Source organism: Rhinopithecus bieti, unplaced genomic scaffold (assembly GCF_001698545.2).
Source record: "Rhinopithecus bieti isolate Rb0 unplaced genomic scaffold, ASM169854v2 scaffold_11161, whole genome shotgun sequence".
Lineage (NCBI taxonomy): Eukaryota > Metazoa > Chordata > Mammalia > Primates > Cercopithecidae > Rhinopithecus > Rhinopithecus bieti.
Genome location: NW_016806937.1, coordinates 1563803 through 1580356, shown reverse-complemented (window position 1 = coordinate 1580356; position 16554 = coordinate 1563803). Strand labels below are relative to the sequence as shown.

The window sequence follows — 16554 nt, the reverse complement described above, 5'->3', positions numbered from 1 at the left end:
AAAAAAAAAAAAAAAAAAAAAGGTGGTGGGGAAAGAGGCCAGGCGCTGTGGCTCATACCTGTAATTCCAGCACTTTGGGAGGCTGAGGTGGGCAGATTACCTGAGGACAGGAGTTTGAGACCAGCCTGGCCAACAAGGTGAAGCCTCGTCTCTACTAAAAATACAAAAATTAGCCGGGCATGGTAGCGGGAACCTGTAATCCCAGCTACTTGGGTGACTGAGGCAAGAGAATCACTTGAGCCCAGGAGGCGGAGGCTTCAATGAGCCAAGACCGCACCATTGCACTCCAACCTGGGTGACAAGAACAAAACTCCATCTCAAAAAAAAGGGGGGGGAGAGTGGGGGAAGAAAGGTGAATCTGGGCAAATTTGGGGCTTCACATTGACCCAGCTGGCTCCTTTCTAGTGACCTTGAGTCTCTGTATTGATATGTAACTGCCTTTTGGCAGGGAGAGGGGAGGGTCATTAGTTTTATTGATTTTGTCTGCAGCCACATTCTGGGCTCTGATTCTGAGCTGGGGCCTGTCTGCAGTGCTCTATGCTAAAGGCCGGGAGACCAGAGTAACTTAGATATAAAACTTGGTCCAACTAGTGGGGAGGTAGGGGAGACAACCCCCAAATCCCAAGAATCTGGGGAGACTGTGACTAGGGTTATTAAGAGAGGACAGAGGGCCAGGGGACGTCTAATACATGAAATGGAATTACCAGCTGCTTGGGTGAGCAATGCCTTGGAGGGCTGGTGGGGCTACACATGTGCAGGTGGTGGGACTTTCTGGGTGTCGGCAACATCCCAGGCAAAGACCCAGAAGTGGGATGTGTGATATGGGTTTGGAGAATAGGGAGGTAGAACCCAACATGCTTGAAGGGAAGTGGGCAGGCTGGAGACAGAGATGGAACCCAGATCCAGAAGGCCACGTGCCAGGCTTGGGAGCCCTGACCTCAGCTTAGGGCAGTGGGGAGTCATGGAAGGGTTTGAGCAGGGGAATCGCTGATGGGAACAGGACACTCTGGCTGCAGGGAGGCAGAGGATGGGTTAGAGGGGTCGGGGGGAGATGGGAGTGACAGCACGGAGGTGACAAAGGGTGACAGCCACCGGGATGCAGATCAGGGAATGCAGAGAGTTGGCACAGGCTTCCGGCCGGGAGCAGCTGTAATGGCAGGGAGGTAGGGCTCCTGAGCTTTCCTGGAGGAGCCAAGGCCATGGTCATCAGAGTAGGCTCTTCATTGGCTCAGCTTATTGAGAATCATCTTCACCCAGGGCACTCTGGGATCAGCACAGATCTCCTTACCCCTGGAGGTTAGCAACCTGGAAGGGGAGACCCCAGAGACAATGCAGCAACATTAGCATGCAGCAAGGAGGCCACACCCTCAGGAACTTAGCATTTATGAGCCACCTACTTTATGCAGGGCTCAGCATTTATGAGTCACCCACTGCACGTGACATTACCTGCTAAATAGAGTGGTTCAAAATTTACGAGTCACCTGTGGTGTGAAAAGAATTATTTCTAAAGAGGAAGAGGAGGCCGGGAGCTCATGCCTGTAAACCCAGCACTTTGGAAGGCCGAGGCAAGAGGATTGTTTGAGCCTAGGGGTTTGAGACCATCCTGGGAAACATGGCAAAACCCTGTCTCTACAAAAATGTACAAGTCAGCCAGGCATGGTGGCATGTGCCTGTGATCTCAGCTGTTTGGGAGGCTGAGGTGGGAGGATTGCTTGAGCTCAGGACATCGAGGCTGCAGTGAGCCCAGGTCTCTGCTCCACTGTACTCCAGCCTAGGCAACAGAATGAGACCATGTGTCAGGAAAAAAAAAAAAAAGGAAGAGGAGCAGCAAGGACTTCCAAGACCCTCAGTTCTTTAGTCCCGGCCTTGAGTTCCAGGTGAGGTCATGAAATAGAATCCCCAAGAGTTGGGTGTTTTTGTGTTTTTTTTTTTAGATGAAGTCTCTGTCACCCAGGCTGGAGTGTAGTGGTACGATTTTGGCTCGCTGCAACCTCCACTCCCCGGGTTCAGGAGATCCCCCTGCCTCAGCCTCCCAGGTAGCCAGGATTACAGGTGCCCACCACAACGCCCAGCTAATTTTTGTATTTTTAGTAGAGATGGGTTTTCACCATGTTGGCCAGGCTGGTCTTGAACTCCTGACCTCAAGTGATCTGCCTGTCTCGGCCTCCCAAAGTGCTGGGATTACAGGAGTGAGCCACCTCGCCAAGCCAGAATCCCCAAGAGTCTTATAATACACTTAACTACTCTGAGCCTCAAGACACATTCTTTCTGGGGTCCCTTCTGGCTCAAAATCCAATGATCACATATGATTTGATTGATTGATTGATTGATTTTAGAGACAGGGTCTCACTCTATTGCCCAGACTTGTCTTGAACTCCTGGTCTCAAGTGATCCTCCCAACTTGGCCTCCCAAAGTGCTGAGATTACAGGTGTAAGCCACTGCACTCAGCTTTTTTTATTTAAAAAAAAAAAAAAAAAAAAAGTCTCACTAAGTTACCAGGTTGACCTCAAAATCCAGGGTTCAGGCAATCCTCCTGCCTCAGCCTCCCAAGTAGCTGAGAGGCCCTACCGTGCCCAGCAGTTGAGCATCTATTATGTGCCAGACATTCAGCTCTTCACCTTCCTCTTACATTACTGTGCCCTGTAATGCTCAAGAGGCCCCCTAACCTCTGTGTGCTCATTTCCTCATCTGTGAAAAGGGGGTCATGATGGCACCTGCTGTGTAGGATTGTTTCAAGGATTAAATGAGTTCATATTTATAAAGTGCTTACAACAGTGCCTAGCACTTAGCAAGCACTCTCTATGTGTTTGAAAATACAAATAAGTCAAATAAGTAAAGGTTATTACTTCATTATACTGTTGGGGAAACGGAGGCTCAGAGTTAGAGAGAAGAACTCTGGGAGGGCTTCCTGCTTCAGCCTTCTTTATTATTCACCTGCAGATCCCTCTAAGAGATGGTGTCAGCAATAAGGAGGAGGAAGACGAGAAGAAGATAATAGAGGCCCAAAGCGGGTCATGAGTCCCTAAACCCAGCCTCCCCCAGTGTGTGATCTGGTGGACAGCAGGCTCTGAGCAGTTGGAGAAGGAGCCAGAGAGGCTACCGCAGAGAGAGCAGGACCCATCACCCAGCCAGGTGCAGGTGCAGGCTCCAGGCCAGGGAAAAGGAGGCAAAGAAGCCAGAGAAAGAAGCAAAGGAGAGCAAGAAACTCAGGAGAAAGCCCTGAACGAGGAACCAGGAGTGAGTTCTGGCTCCAGCCTGGGCAGCCTTGAGCAGGTCACTGTTCCTTGCTAAGCCTGTTTCTCCATCTCTACCATGGGAATTGTTGAACCTCCTCATAGGATTGTTGTGAGAATCAAACCAGTTAACACAGGTGATGATCAGAACAGTGCCTGGCACTCGGGAGGCACCTTGGAAATTTTAGCTCTTAATATTATTCTTCCGGTCAAAATGGGTTGCCTTGGACTTCTGGGAGCCTGGAGAGGATCCAAGACACTTCTGGTGTGAGCATTTTTTTTTTTTTTTTTTTTGAGACAGTGTCTCGGTCTGTTGCCCAGGCTGGAGTGAGGTGGAGTGATCTCAGCTCACTGCAACCTCCACCTTCCAGGTTCAAATGATTCTCCTGCCTCAGCCTCCCAAGTAGCTGGGACCACAGGCACGCACCACCACACTCAGCTAATTTTGTATTTTTAGTAGAGATGGGGTTTCACCATGTTGACTAGGCTGATCTCGAACTCCTGACCTCAAGTGATCTGCCTGCCTCGGCCTCCCAAAGTGCTGGAATTACAGGCATGAGCCACCACGCCTGGTTCACCATCCATTTTTGCCCAGAACCTGGGAGCATCTTTGCTGACTCAGTGGCACTAGGCATACTCCTATACCTGCTATACCCAAATACCCTAGATGCCACAGCTACTGACGGCCTACTGCCATGCCCACACTGTGGCGGCACCCTGTTCACTCAGCTTGGCATCCTCAGAACCTGACATGTTGCCTGGCGCCTAGTAAGCACCTGATGATATTTGCTAAATGATCACATTATTTTTGTTTTTAGTACACCCAAGCCTGAACTGAGTCATCTCTTCCAGCCAAGCCATCCTGGCAGGCATCCGGTAGCCCTGCCACATCCCTCTCATCCCTGGGTGTGTCCCATCCACCAGCACCTGGGCCATCCCAGGCTGTACCCATCAGACCCACCAAGACCCTGTGGCCCCAGCTGCCTACTCACACCACGCCAGGCCTCGGGCAGGAGTCTGAGGTCCAGTAGAAGTGTTTCACCACACGCAGGGGCAGACGGTAACGGACGTAATCACGGCAGCAGACACTGTCTTCCATGTTGGCGCCATACGGGCCTAGCGGAGGGGTGCCCAGTGAATTCACAAGCTGGAGCCCGGAGAGGTCACCCTCGGCCCCAGCCCCTGATCTCGGCCTCTCCAGGCTCCAGGAAAGAGATGCAGTTTTTCTGTTCTCATGTGGAAGGATGGTGACCAGAGGATTCTGAGCCCTCCAAGATCCTACCCTTGGAGCTTCTGAGAAGACACTTACGGTCTGATGTCTACACTCTGGGACAGTCAGCTCTAGGAACAGGGATTCAGAACAACTAAGCATCAGCTGTACCCCAAGATGGGACTCAGTGACTCTGAGCCACAAGGTGCCTTAGATCCTTGCTGTTCAAGGTAAGGTCCATGGTCCATGGCATCAGCATCACCTGGGAGCTTGTCAGAAATGCTCAGTCCCCGGCGCCAGACCTGCTGAATCCAGTGTGCATTTTGACAAGCTCCCCAGTGATCCATCAGCACATGGGCACTTGAGAAGTCAGCTTCTGCTCATATGTGTGCAGTGGGAAGGCTGCGGTCCAGAGAGGGAGAGGCACTTGCCCAGGATCACACAGCAAGATGCAGCAGAGTCAGGACCAAGGCTCAACAGAGGACAGTCACATAGACCCGGGTTCGAGTCCTGCTTTCCCCTGACTCACTGGGCCACCCTGACCAAGTCATTGAATCCTCTGAGGCCCAATTTCCTCATCCCACCAAAGGGGTAATAACAGTACCAGCTTCAGAGGGTGTTTAATGCATGAAAAGTACTCAGAAAGCCCAGCAGCTGGGAGCAATTCTTGTTTATAGCTGCCCCACCCAACTCCAGTGCTCACTCCTCCACCCAACACAGCACAAGCATAGAGTGGGGTGGAGAAGGAGTCAGGAACCCATACTGAGGACAGGTTCTGGACAAAAATGGATAGTGAGTCCAGCGCAGTGGCTCACACCTGTAATCCTAGCACTTAGGGAGGCCGAGATGGGAGTATCACTTAAAGTCAGGAGTTCAAGACAAGCCTGGTCAACATGGTGAAACCCCATCTCTACTAAAAATACAAAAATTAGCCGGGCATGGTGGTGGGTGCCTGTAATCCCAGCTACTCAGGAGGCTGAGGCAGGAGAATCACTTTAACCCCAGAGGTGGAGGTTGCAGTGAGCCAAGATTGTGCCACTGCACTCCAACCTGGGCGAAAGAGACTCCATCTCAAAAAATAAATAAATGAAATGAAATAAAAAATAAATTTAGGCTAGGCACAGTGGCTCACGCCTGTAATCCCAGCTCTTTGGGAGGCGGAGGTGGATGGATCATCTGAGGTCAGGAGTTTGAGACCAGCCTGGCCAACATGGTGAAACCCTGTCTCCACTAAAAATACAAAAATTAGCCAGGCATGGTGGTGCATGCCTGTAATCCCAGCTACTCAGGAGGCTGAGGCAGGAGAATTGCTTGAACCTGGGAGGTGGAGTTTGCAGTGGGCCAAGATTGTTCCACTGTACTCCAGCCTGGGCAACAAGAGCAAAACTCTGTGTCAAAAAATAAAATAAAATATAATAAAATAATTTAAAAAATAATAAAATTTTTAAAAATGGATGGTAGGAGGGCAGCACCAGCTTTCCAAGGGAGAACCACTTGCCCCAGACCTGCCTTCCCCTCCTCAGACCTGACCCCTTAGAAGCTCCTCACCCACACCCCTAGGGCCCTATGCTTGAGTTTTCTGGAGCGAGAGATCCTGAGGCTATGCGCACCACAACCCCCAACCCAACTGAGACAGATCCTAGACTCCAAGCCTTCAAGACTACCCATTCAACAGACTTGTAAACTGAGGCCCAGAGAAGCGCTGCAACTAGCCGAGGGCCGCAAGAGCCAACAGCAGACTGGGGTCTTCTGTTCTCAGTCCAGTGCTTGTCCAAGACATGGGGAAGACACCCCAGCATCCGCCCTGGCCTCTGTAGGGGGCCTTCCTGCTCCCCAGCCTCACCTGCCTCAGTTGCTTGAAGCGCCACAGCAAGGAGGACGAGGACACCCAGGAACATAGTCTGTAGGCGGGCCATGCTCTGTCCTGTATGTCTCAGCCCAGGTGTCTGCAAAGGGACATAGGAAGACCTGCTATTTAAGATGCTGGCTCCACCCACAAGCCTCACTTACTTACCTCTTAGTCACCGGGGTGCCCGGAGTCACTTGACATTCACATCTCAAAAGGAGAACTACCTCCCACTTCCTCCAAAGTGGAGAAATTCTCTTTGGCGGGGAACCACTCAGAGGGGACCCCCCCCCAAATCTGTCCTCTCCCCTGGTTTCAGAGAGACTTGTAAAATCCCCCTCTTGTAGACTCATGCTCCCCAGGGTCTCCACGCTGTGTGGCCTTGTTTAGTTGTCTCTGGGACTTGGTTTTCCCATCTGGAAATAAGGGAGATGGTTTCACAGCCTTGTTGACTTCACTGGTTGTAAATCAAGTGAGAACGTGGACCAACCCTCACCTGGAATTGAGGCCTGTCTTGTACCCTTAATGACGGCATCACTGATCTCTCTTCAATGGGCGAGGCCTATGGACCCATTGACCCATCACCAGCCTCTTCTGGGGCTTCTCGCGAAGTCCACATTTGGGCCAGGTCATAGATTTCTCAACGGTTTTTGAAAAGCGTCCACCCACACTTGTATCCTGCCTGATTTTCCTTCCCAGTGGCTGCCAGGCTCTCCCTCCCCTTCTGCCAGCTCAGTCCCTCACCATGTCCATGTCCTGTTGATTGTGCTTCCTGAATCTCTCTCAGATCTGCTTCTTCTCTCCAACCCCACCGTCCTTGCCCAGTCCAGGCCACCTCCACCTCAGGCTGGGATGCTGGCCCCCTCAATGCCATCCTTACCCTGCAGCAGCCAGAGTGCGTGGTCCCGAGCTACACACTCTCTCTCCTGCTTTAAAACCCTGCTATGGCTCCCCATTCACCTAAGGGCAGGGCCTGGGCTCCTGTCTGTGGCCCTCAAGGCCCCGTTTCCGGACAGGCCTTTCCCCACTGGTCTCCTTCCCCTGAGGGATCACACCACACTCCTCACAGTTCCTCAAAAGGGACTGCGGCCTGTCCCTGGCCTTTAATGTCACTTTCCACATCTCTACCGCATAAACTCCTACTCATGCGTCAAAGCTGTTTGAAATGTCATGTCCTTGGTAAGCATACCCTCTCAGGACTTCAAAGCCTTCTAGGGGACCTGGAATGTGGCCCTGGGCAGACTGTGTCAGGTTTTCTCTTTCTCAAGCCCCTCCCTAGAAGCCAGACTCCAAGCTCTAGGAGGCTGGGGTCTCCCTTCATTTTTCCTGGCATTCCCAGTGCCTTCTGAGGATCAGGCACATGGTAGGTGCTTGGAACACATGGGCTGGGCACGGTGGCTCATTCCTGTAATCCTCTAACCCCAGCACTTTGGGAGGCCCAGGCAGGTGGATCACCTGAGGTCAGGAGTTCAAGACCAGCCTGGCCAACATGGAGAAACCCCATCTCTACCAAAAATACAAAAATTGGCCGAGCATGATGGCACGCGCCTGTAATCCCAGCTACTCGGGGGGCTGAGACAGGAGAATTGCTTGAATCCGGTGAGAGGCAGAGGTTGCAGTGAGCCAAGATTGCGCCACTGCGCTCTAGCCTGGGTGAGAGAATGAGACTCCATCTCAAACAAACAAACAAACAAACAAAAACAACACATCTAATGAAAGAGGAAACTGAGGTTCAGAGAAAGAGAGGACTTGCCCAGTTCACACAGCCACACAGAGGCTATGCCAGGCCTGGAACTCAGAACTTGGGACTCCATTTATAAAGGGAGCCATCCATTCATCCAATTCCTTCATTCAGCAAATATTTATTGAACCCTGTCGTAGACAGAATAATGGCCCCCCTAAATGTCCACATTCTAATCCCCAAAACCTATGAATATGTTACCTTATGTGGTAAAAAGGACTTTGCAGATGTGACTGTTTAGGGTTTAGGATTTTTGTTGTTGTTGTTTTAGAGGCAGGATCTCACTCTGTCACATAAGCTGGAGTGCAGTGGTGCAATCACAGCTCACTGCAGCCTTGACTTCCTGGGCTCAAGCGATCCTACTGCCTCAGCCTCTCAAGTAGCTGGGAATACAGGTGTGTGCCACCATGCCCAGCTAATTTTTATTTCTTCTAGAGATGGAGGTCTCACTATGTTGCCAGGGCTGGTCTCGAACTCCTGGCCTCAAGCAATCCTCCTACCTCGGCCTCTTGAAGTGCTAGGATTATGGGTGTGAGCCACCATACCTGACCTAGAATCTTTAAAGAGGGAGATTTCTTGGATTATCTGGACAGGCTGAAGGCAATCACAGGGTTATTTCAAAAGGGAGGCAGTGGGTCAGAGTCAGAAGAGATGATGGATGACAGAGCAGAGGTCCCAGTGACGTGGAACTCTGAACCCAGGGATGCAGGCGGGTTGGAGAAGCTGGAAGAGGCAGGGAAACAGATTCTCCCCTAGAGCCTCCAGAAATAACTTATCTCTCCCTACACCTTGAGTTTAGTCCACTGAGACTGATTTAGAACTTCTGACCTCCCAGGCGATTGGATAATAAATTTGTGATGTTTTAAGCCACCAAGTTCATGGTCATTTGTTACAGCAGCCAGAGGAAGCTCATACAAGCACCTACTATGTGCCAAGTGCACTGCCAGAGCCTGGGAAGGCAGCCTGAACAGGAGAGTAGGGGCCCCTGCTCTGATGGAGTTTGTCTTCCACAACAGACAAACATGGCAAACAACGTAATGTCAGGCTGGGAGGAACACCAGGAAGCGAATGAAACAGAGAAGCAGCTTTGGGATAGGCAGTTGGGAAAAGCCTCTGGAAGGGGGTGACATTTCAGCTGAAATTCAAAGATAGAAGGGAGGCCAGGCACAGTGGCTCATGCTTATAATCCCAGCACTTTGGGAGGCTGAGGCAAGCAGATCATTTGAGGTCAGGAGTTCAAGACCAGCCTGGCCAACATGGTGAAACCCCATCTCTACTAAAAATATAAAAATTAGCCATACGAGGTGGTGTGCACCTGTAATCCCAGCTACTTGGGAGGCTGAGGCAGGAGAATCACTTGAACCCAGGAGGCAGGCAGAGGTTGCAGTCAGCCAAGATTGCACCACTGTACTGCAGCTTGGGTGGCAGAGAGAGACTCCATCTCAAAAAAAAAAAAAAAGATAGGAAGGAGCCTGCCAGGGAGAGACACAGCAGATGCAAAGGCCCAGACAGACTGAGAGGGCTGAACAGTTGAGACAGAGTGGGTAGAGACAGAATGGGTAGAGATGCAGAGCACAGCTGAGTGGAGAGGCTGGCAGGCAGGGATCGCAGGGCTCCCGTGAGCTCCGGCTAGGATGCAAACTGAAGTGCACGGCATCACCTCGGAGGACCTCTTGTCAAAAGCCATGACCCAGGACCAGTCACAAAACAACAAATACTGTATGATTCTACTGCTTTGGGGAACGTGGAATAGTCACATTCACAGAGACAGAAGGCAGAATGGTGGTTGCCAGAGGCTGGAGGTGGGGGAATGGGCGTTAGAGTTTCAAGGGGACACAGTCTCCGTTTTGCAAGATGAAAGTTCTGGAGGTGGATGGTAGTGATGGTTACACAACAATGTGAATGTACTGAATTCCACTGAACTGTACACTTAAAAATGGCTACAATGGTAAATATATGTTATTCATATTTTTACCATTTTTTTAAAAGGTGCTTCCCTAGAATCAAATCAAGTGCCTAGTATTAATTACCAGTGGACAAGAAATACAGGGGCTAGAGGAAGAAGATAAATGGCCCCATGAGGAAGCAATCAGACAACGCCAGAAGGTGAAACCTTCCAGATGCTCTTCAGGATAACTGTACTCAGATCATCAAGAAGTTAATGTTGGTCCGGCGCGGTGGCTCAAGCCTGTGAGCACTTTGGGAGGCCCTGGCGGGCAGACCACTTGAGGTCAGGAGTTTGAGACCAGCCTGGCCTACATGGTGAAACCCCATCTCTACTAAAAATACAAAAATTTAGCTGGATGTGGTGGTGCATGCCTGTAGTCCCAGCTACTTGGATGGCAGAGGCATGAGAATCACCTGAACCTGGGAAGAGGAGGTTGCAGTGAGCCGAGATTGTGCCACTGCACTCCAGCCTGGGCAACAAAGTGAGACTCTGTCTCCAAAATTTAAAAAAAAGTTAATGTTGTTTTAGAAAAATAATAAAGTGAATAGAACATTTATGATTAAAAGAGGCTTAAGAGATATAACAGCCAAATGTAATTCATGGACCTTGATTGAATCCTAGTTTTGAAAAAACAGTCAGGGCATGGTAGCTCATGCTTGTAATCCCAGCAGTTTGTGGGTCTGAGGCTCGCTTGAGGCCAGAAGTCTATACCAGTCTGGGCAACATGGTGAAAACCTGTCTCTACAAAAAATACAAAAAAATTAACCAAGTGTAGTGGCATGTGCCTGTAGTTCCAGCTACTCGGGAAGCTGAGATGGGAGGATCACTTGAGCCCAGGAGGTGGAGGTTACAGTGAGCCAAGATCACGCCACTGCACTCCAGCCTGGGTGACAGAGCAAGACCCTATCTCAGAAAAGAAAAAGGAAAAACAGGGGGCCAGGTGCAGTAGCTCAGGCCTGTAATCCCAGCACTTTGGGAGGCTGAGGCAGGTGGATCACCCGAGGTCTGGAGTTCAAGACCAGCCTGCCAAAATGGTGAAACCCCATCTCTACTAAAAATACAAAAATTAGCCAGGCATGGTGGTGCACACCTGTAATTCCAGCTACTCAGGAAGCTGAGACAGGGTAATTGCTTGAACTCAAGAGGTAGAGGTTGCAGTGAGCCAAGATGGCACCATTGCACTCCAGTCTGAGCAACAGTGCAAGATTCCATCTCAAAAAAAAGAAAAAAAAGAAAAAACAGCTCTAAAAAGATCTTTTGGGGACAGTGTGGAAATGTGAAAATGTGACTACGGGCTGGATAGTATAGTAGATATTAGTGCTTTATTGTTGATTTTCTTCAGTGTAATGTAGGAAAATGTCCTCATTCCTAGAAGATGAAGTATTTAGGGATAAAGGTCATAAAACCCTGAAGTATGTAGGGATAAAGGTCATGATCACCTTACTCCCAAAGAGTTCAGGAGAAAAAAAAAGTGTGTATACATATATGGATATGTATGCAATATGTGCGTATACATATGTGTATGCATAACTATAGATGTATGTGCACATCTACATATGTGTGTATATATGAATATGTATGTAATATATGTGCATATGTGTGTATAGCTGCAGATGTAGATATCTATATATGTGTGTATGTATGGATGTGTATGTATGTAGTATGTGTATATATATGTGTATGTATAACTATAGATGTATGTGCCTATCATATCTAGATGTATGTGTATATATATGAATATTTATGTAATATGTGTCTGTATATGTGTGTATATATGGATGTATATGTAGTATGTATGTGTTTATATATATGCATGTGTGCATGTACAGATATAGATGTATGTGTGTATGTGTGTGTGTGTGTGTGTGTGTGTGTGTGTGCATATCTCCCAGAGAGAGAAAGGAGAGACTAAGTATATGCGGTAAACTGAGCGTCAACAATGTTGCAGCTTGGCAGTGGATATACTGGTGATCATTGAACTACTCTAAGGACTTTCCTGAATATTTAAAATGTATCATATAAAGGCAGCTGAAGGTATTGGAGGGGGAAGAAAGAACAAAATAAATAAGAATAAAATGTGTCATAATAAAACTTGGGGTGGCGAAGAAGAAATCTTCTTTAAATGTGGAAGTCATCCTGTGGCCTATGAGCAGCTGTTGGAGGACTGAAAGTGAGTGACACAGAATTGGTCTGGTGGCTCTTCACCTGAACCTGGGGTTTTCTTACAGGGGGCACTCCAAGACCTAGGCCCCTCCATAGGTAGGCTCAGGGGCTCCCCCCTGGAGAGTCCCTGAGTCCCCAGGGACTCAGCAGGGCTCCAAGTCCTTACTGCTGGCTCAGCCTTTGCAGCAACCACCCTGCCCATCACCCCTCTCTCTGGACTTACAAGGAAGGTAAGTCACACCTGGAGGCCAGCAGCAGCCTTTGCACCCCCAGTGCCTTTGACCTTCTGGGAGCTGGAGAAGAGGCAGGCATGGCATTCAATGCCATGGCCAAACAGGACACGGGGAACCAGCTTTCAAAGAAAGGAAAGGGGAGTTCCTCTTGGGGCTGCAGGTGGGGATTCACCAGGGACACAGAGGGCAGCTGTTGCTGCTGGGGGTGTTTTCTCTCCTCCTGGCAGGTGTTTTATGCTACTGTTATCCTTCTATCCACACTGCAACGTGTGGAAAACTCCCAGATCTAACCTTCCTTTCCTCAACCTTCCTTCTTCTTCTTTTGTTTAAATTAATGTGTTTATTAAAAATACATTAAGGTAGAAACAACCCAAATGTCCATCAACTGATGAGTGGATACAGAAAATGTCATATATGTACGATCCAGGAATCCCACTGCAGGGTATTTATCCAAAAGGAAGGAAATCCATATATCAGAAGTGTCTCTACACCCATGTTTATTGCAGCACTGTTCACAATAGCCAAGACATGGAATTGACCAAAGTGTCCACCAGTGGAGGAATGGATAACAGGAATGTGGTATAGATACACAATGGAATGTTATTTAGCCATAAAAAAGAACGAAATCCCCTTATTTGCAGCAACATGGATGGAACTGGAGGTCCTTATGTAAAGTGGAATAAGCCAGGCACAGAAAGACAAATATCGTATGTTCTCACATATGTGGGAGCTAAAAAGTTGATCCCACGGAGTCAGAGAGTACAATGGTGGGTTACCAGAGGCAAGGGAGAGGTATGGGGGGAATAAACAGTAATTGGTTAAGAAGTAAAAAATNATATATAATATATATTATATATATATATTTTTGAGATGGAGTCTCCCTCGGTAGCCCAGGCTGGAGTGCAGCGGCACGATCTCAGCTCACTGCAAGCTCCACCTCCCGGGTTCATGCCATTCTCCTGCCTCAGCCTCCCGAGTAACTGGGACTACAGACGCCTGCCACCTTGCCCGGCTAGTTTTTTGTATTTTTTTTTAGTAGAGACAGGGTTTCACCATGTTAGCCAGGATGGTCTCGATCTCCTGACCTCGTGATCGGCCAGCCTCAGCCTCCCAAAGTGCTGGGATTACAGGCGTGAGCCACCACATCCGGTCTGGAAAAGATTTATAATGGTCCCAACATAAAGAAATGATAAATGTTTGAGGTGATGGATATCCTAATTACCTTGATTTGATCATTACATATTGTATACAGTTATCAAAATATCACATGCACCCCCAAAATATATACAACTATGAAATCTCAATTTAAAACATAAAATATATGTGGTACATATATGCAATAGAAAATTATTCAGCCTTACCCAGCACTTTGGGAGGCCAAGGTGGGCAGATCATTTGAGGTCCGGAGTTCGAGACCAGTCTGGCCAACATGGTGAAACCCCGTCTCTACTAAAACTATAAAAAACTGAGCCAGGCACGACGGTGCACACCTGTAATCCCAGCCACTCGGGAGGCTGAGGCATGAGAATCGCTTGAACCCAGGAGATAGAGGCTGCAGTGAGCCGAGATGGCACCACTGCACTCCAGCCTGGGTGACAGAGTGAGACCCTGTCTCAAAAAAAAAAAAAAGAAAAGAAAAGAAAAGAAAAGAAATAAAATTATTCAACTTTGAAAAGAAAAGAAATTCTAGAACCAGTCACAAAAAGACAACAGGGTATGATTTCACTAATATAAGGTACCCAGAACAGTCAAACTCACAGAGACAGAAAGTAGAATGGTGGCTGCCAGGGTGGGTCTGGGAGGTGGGGGATGGGGAGTTATTGTTTAATGGGGGTGGAATTTCATTTTGTGAAGATGAAACATTCTGGAAGTGGAACGTGGTGATGGTTACACAACCATGTGAATGTACTTAATACCACAGAACTGTACACTTAAAATAGTTAAGATGGTAAATTTTATATTATGTATATTTTAGCACAATAAAAATACACAATAACATATAAATGTGTATTTGCACAAGTGTATAGTTTATATGTGGAAAGATACACAAACAATCTCTATTAGTTGCCTGCACGGACTCAGGGTAGTGGGTGGGGCAGGTGCTCAGAGGGGAAGACTTGCTTTCCACCAAATACCCTTTCATATGTTTGAACATTTTTCCATGTGCATGACTGACCTATGCAAAAAGATAAAATTTTAAATTCATGCGTTCCAAAAGGGGTAGAATGAAAAGCAGTTTTCCCACCTCTGAGATGCCCCTCACCCCCATGCCAGGTTTAATTTCCTTTCCTCAGAGGCAAACAGGCTTAATGATTTCTTGTTTGTCCTTCAGAAATAGGCTAGGCATATGCAAGCTTCTGTGTAAAGGAAGGAAGATGGGAAGTGAGGAGGAAGAGAGGGAGGAAGGGATGGAAGGAAGGCAGGATGCAGGAGGGTAAAAAGGAAGGAAGAAAGAAAGGGAGGGAGGGAAAGAGGGAAGGAAGGAGGGAGGGAAGGATGGAAGAGCGAGAGAAGGAAGGAAGAAAGAAAGGATGGAAGAAGGAGACAGGAAGGAAGAGAAGCAGGTAAGATATACAAAAACACTGTTTTACACCTTACTTTTTTCACATAAAATGCTTCTATCAAAACATCTAGCTAAACTGTGTTCTTTCTCTTGACTGGGCGATTTTCCACGATATGCATATACCATAATGCCTATAGCCAGTCCCCTATTGATGGATATTTTGGGTTTTTCCAGTCTTTTTCATTTACAGAATAATGTCAAAATAACCTTCCTTGAGTGTACTTGCAAGGGGGAATGCTTCTGGTGGGCAAATTCCTAGAAGTAGGGTGGCTGGGCTTTTATATATCCACAGAGATTTAAAAAGAAAGCCCCTGCCCTGAACAGCTGTCTCGGAGCTTCCTCTTTTCAGCAGACGCAGGGCGTCCCGGGGGAGAGGGCTCTGCATGGGGTTGGGAGGACCACTTCAACCACTGATTTCTTTTTTTGAGACGGTGTCTCACTCTGTCACACAGGCTGGAGTGCAGTTTCACAATCACAGCTCACTGGAGCCCCGACCTCCCCAGGCTCAGGTGATTCTCCCACCTCAGTTGTTATATCTTTGGCAGATATGAGGTTTCACCATATTGCCCAGGCTGGTCTCTCACTCCTGGGCTCAAGTGATCCACTAGCCTCAACCTCCCAAAGTGCTGGGATTACAGGCATGAGCCATCGCGCCCAGCCCAAGACTTTTTTTTAATAGAGATGGGATTTCACCATGTTGCCCAGGCTGGTCTCAAACTTCTGGGCTCAATGAATCTTCCTGCCTCGGCCTACCAAAGTGCTGGAATTACAGGCATGAGCCCCTGCACCCGGTCGACATTTTCATTACCACAAAATGAAACCCTATATCATTATCAGTCACTCCCCATTTTCCCCTATCCCCAACTTCTGGCAACCATGAATCTATTTTCTATCTCTCTGAGTTTATTTTTTGTGGGTATTTCATATCCATGGAATCATATATATAATACTTGGCATTTTGTGTCTGATTTCTTTCACTTAGTGTTTTCAGAGTTCATCTGTATCGTAGCATGTATCAGCACTTCATTCTTTTTCATTGCTGGATAATATTCTACTGTATGGATGGACCACATTTTGTTTATCCATTCATCAGCTGATGGGTATTTGGGCTATTTGCAGTTTTTGACTCTTGTGAATCATGCTGCTACGAACCATTGTGTGCAAGTTTTTATGTAAACGTGTTTTCCATTCTTTGGGGCATATATGTGGAAATGGAATTGCTGGGTCATATGGCAACTCTAGGTTTAACTTTTGGAGAACCTACCAGGCTGGTTTTTTACTGGATGGTGCCGTGCAGTTCTGGGCTGTTGGTGTCCTGAACAAAGAACCGGAGGAAACACACGCAGAGAGCAAAGCAAAGCAGCAACAGGGTAAGAAGCACAGTGTCCACTCTCGGATGGGGGAGTGGACTGACCTCTGCAGACGAGATCAGCATCAGCTTGGTGTAATTTGGGTCTTTTCGTGTGTTTTTTTCTTCTCTCCCCAAGGCTGCCTAATCTCTAGCCAGTGTTTGGCTTTTGATTGATAGGTGTGTTGCTCAGTTATTTTGGGCCCTTGTGTGCTTCTGTGTCTCCTCTATCCCATAATTTTTTTTTTTTTTTTTTTTTTTTTTTTTT

General features: G+C 48.0%; 1 protein-coding gene across 1 annotated transcript in view; it reads right to left on the bottom strand.

The window, feature by feature from the left end:
- Window positions 1-229: 229 nt before the first annotated feature.
- Window positions 230-16554, bottom strand: part of CCL22 (C-C motif chemokine ligand 22) — a 22478-nt gene continuing 6153 nt past the window's right edge. Inside the window, exons 2-4 of the mRNA XM_017878965.1 lie at window positions 6288-6390; window positions 4227-4350; window positions 230-1305 (exon numbers count right to left, since the gene is read on the bottom strand). Coding sequence (XP_017734454.1) covers window positions 1221-1305; window positions 4227-4350; window positions 6288-6360 — 282 coding nt within the window. The 5' untranslated portion in view covers window positions 6361-6390 and the 3' untranslated portion in view covers window positions 230-1220. The remainder of the gene's footprint in view (window positions 1306-4226; window positions 4351-6287; window positions 6391-16554) is intronic.